General features: G+C 38.1%; 1 protein-coding gene across 1 annotated transcript; it reads right to left on the reverse strand.

Annotated features, from left to right (window-relative positions):
- Positions 1–1,825: 1,825 nt before the first annotated feature.
- On the reverse strand, positions 1,826–2,215 carry LOC133332620 (uncharacterized). Its single transcript, XM_061541003.1, has one exon. The coding sequence runs from the start codon at positions 2,213–2,215 to the stop codon at positions 1,826–1,828; it is 390 nt and encodes a 129-aa protein (XP_061396987.1).
- Positions 2,216–2,430: the final 215 nt, after the last annotated feature.

The following is a 2,430-nucleotide window of genomic DNA, read 5'->3' on the forward strand; positions in this document are numbered from 1 at the left end:
AGCAATTTACCATATGACATAGTATCCATATAAACGATCCCGAACAATTTTAGGTATTTTGAATATGCTCCTCATGGTATATAAAAAGTTCTGGCCGATCGAACCGCGAAATATTGGTCCTAGACCCACCTTTAAGTATACCGATCGTCATATATCGACTAGCTGAGTCGATCCAGACATGTGTGTCCGTCCGTCCGTCCGTCTGTCCATTATATTTTGTAAACACGATACAGGCCACAGTTGGTAAAGATCGGTATGAAATGGACCAAATACTTAATTTGTATCGGTTTTTCTGGTCGCTCTAGAGGCCGCAATTATGACGCAAACATCGCGAATTTTTACATAGAGAAGGGGATCAGGCCAAAGAATAAGCATGCTTGTTTTGATAAGGATCGGTCAATATTTAGCGGGTCAAATGGACCCTGACTTTTGTGTGAAAAATTACAAAATGTGCATTCTATAGCGTATAGATTTAACCCTGAGGGACAAAGACCCGAAAAGTTGTTGGTATATCTAAGGGCAGTGGTTGACCTTTAAATTGATACCAATTATATGGATGTACTCAGGTGTGGGAGTTACACTTAAATATGTGCAGGTGCTTACGTATTCAGATATTATTTAGTAACCCTTTTCCACACTAAAGGGCGGAAATATAGCGCTGATCGCTTTAAAATGTTCCAAGAAGTTCCAGTTATGGTCAAAGATAACGTCTACAATTTTTGGTGACGATCAGATAATTATATTCTGATGAAGTGGACCGAAAACTTAATGTTTTGTGTTTTTTCGAGTCCATCTATAGTTTCCTATGGGAATAAGAAGATCACAACACAAAGGAAAGGAATCTGAACATTAGAAGTGCTGTACTGAACATTATTTCGAAATATTGCCCAAGCTCAGAGTCTAGATCTACAGAAAGTTAGTTTTTCGTGGAAGTTGTGTAGGGTATCATATGGTCGGCCCCGTCTGAATATACTGCTCCGCTCACTGTTGTTTTTTTGCTACCAAATAATTTCCCAACTAACCATCAATCAAAACGTAATTTTCCAATAAATTATTACAAACAAATAATAATTACGTCCAGATACAATCCTGCAATTCCGAGATAACCCTCTTTTTATAAATTACAATAAATGATTCCATTAAAAAAATTGACACCATTAAACCCTGTGACACCGATAAATCCCGCACAGCTGCAAACAAGAGATTATTTGTCCATCTGTTTATTACCAAATAATAACAGCGCCAACAACCACAACAACTAATTGACAAATTCTAATCAAATACCAATTAATCAAGACACGGATGGTGTCCTCCACCACCTCATTCCTCAATATCGGCTTTGGGAAATGTTATTTGGGACAAAATGTTTGCACAATAACCGATTACCGTCATGCCATCGACATTGGGAAAGCATTGACCCAAAAATTCCAATAGCATTGGTTGAGCGGTGACCACAGTGGCATAGTCATCATAGGAGATGACGCCATCCTTGTCGACATCGAATTTTTTGAACAGCAATTCCACCATGTCCTAAGGAAATGGGAAGAGGGAGGTATTTTTCGAGTGTCTAAGGAAAATAAATTCAATAATGTACCGATCTCAGTTCATTAACTTCATCTTCATCCTCTCCCGTAAAGAATTTCTCCACGGCCAAGGTGACAATTTCACGATTCAAGGACCCCGTGTTTCCCACATTGTAAATCTGAAAATTTTGCAATAAAAATTCAGTAATATCAATGCTGATTAAAAATTTACCGGTGACACTAATTACAAATCATCCCAATAAGTCTTACACACTCATAGCTCTGACCATCCCTTAAAATATTTATCTCACACTTCTCGCCTCTCTCACCTGAAACGTAAATTTCATTCTCTCCTCCAGTTTATTGGACATGAAAACCGAAAATAGCTTTACCCATGCTACCGGATCAACTTCCTTCTTCAAATCGGAGGTAATCAGCAGCAAAATTCTCTCGATTATTTGCAAATCATAGACTTTGAAGAGAACCGAAAATAAATGATTAAATTGCTTAACGGTCATCGCTTTGGCCTTGGGGCCATTGGCCAAGACGAATTTGTGATAGACCATTAGAATGCTCTGAACTTCCATTTCGGTGAACTGAGTCTGCTTTGACATTTGCTTGACCAAATCGCGGTAAATGTTATTGAAACGCGTATTTTGGACATCGTCCAGCGTGGCATCAAGTTTGTACATGACGACCAGAGGAGTCGCTAACAACAACAACAATGTATGAAAAAAATATTGACAATTCTTGGAAAAAAAAAACAATATAGAATAGAATGTCGAGGCTGTCTATTAATAAAAGTAAAAGTAGACTTTGTTTATGTAATACAGGGAAGTTGTTGTGAATTTAGTTCTGGGCAAGGTGGTTCTGGGGCAACTACTTCTATGTCAAATTTCACTGTGCA

Source organism: Musca vetustissima, unplaced genomic scaffold, assembly GCF_032173495.1.
Source record: "Musca vetustissima isolate MV318-11 ecotype Yass unplaced genomic scaffold, APGP_CSIRO_Mvet_v1 utg2910, whole genome shotgun sequence".
Classification (NCBI taxonomy): Eukaryota; Metazoa; Arthropoda; class Insecta; order Diptera; family Muscidae; genus Musca; species Musca vetustissima.

Coding starts and splice junctions, on each gene's coding strand:
- LOC133332620 (XM_061541003.1), bottom strand. CDS start 2,215: ATGTACAAACTTGATGCCACGCTGGACGATGTCCAAAATACGCGTTTC.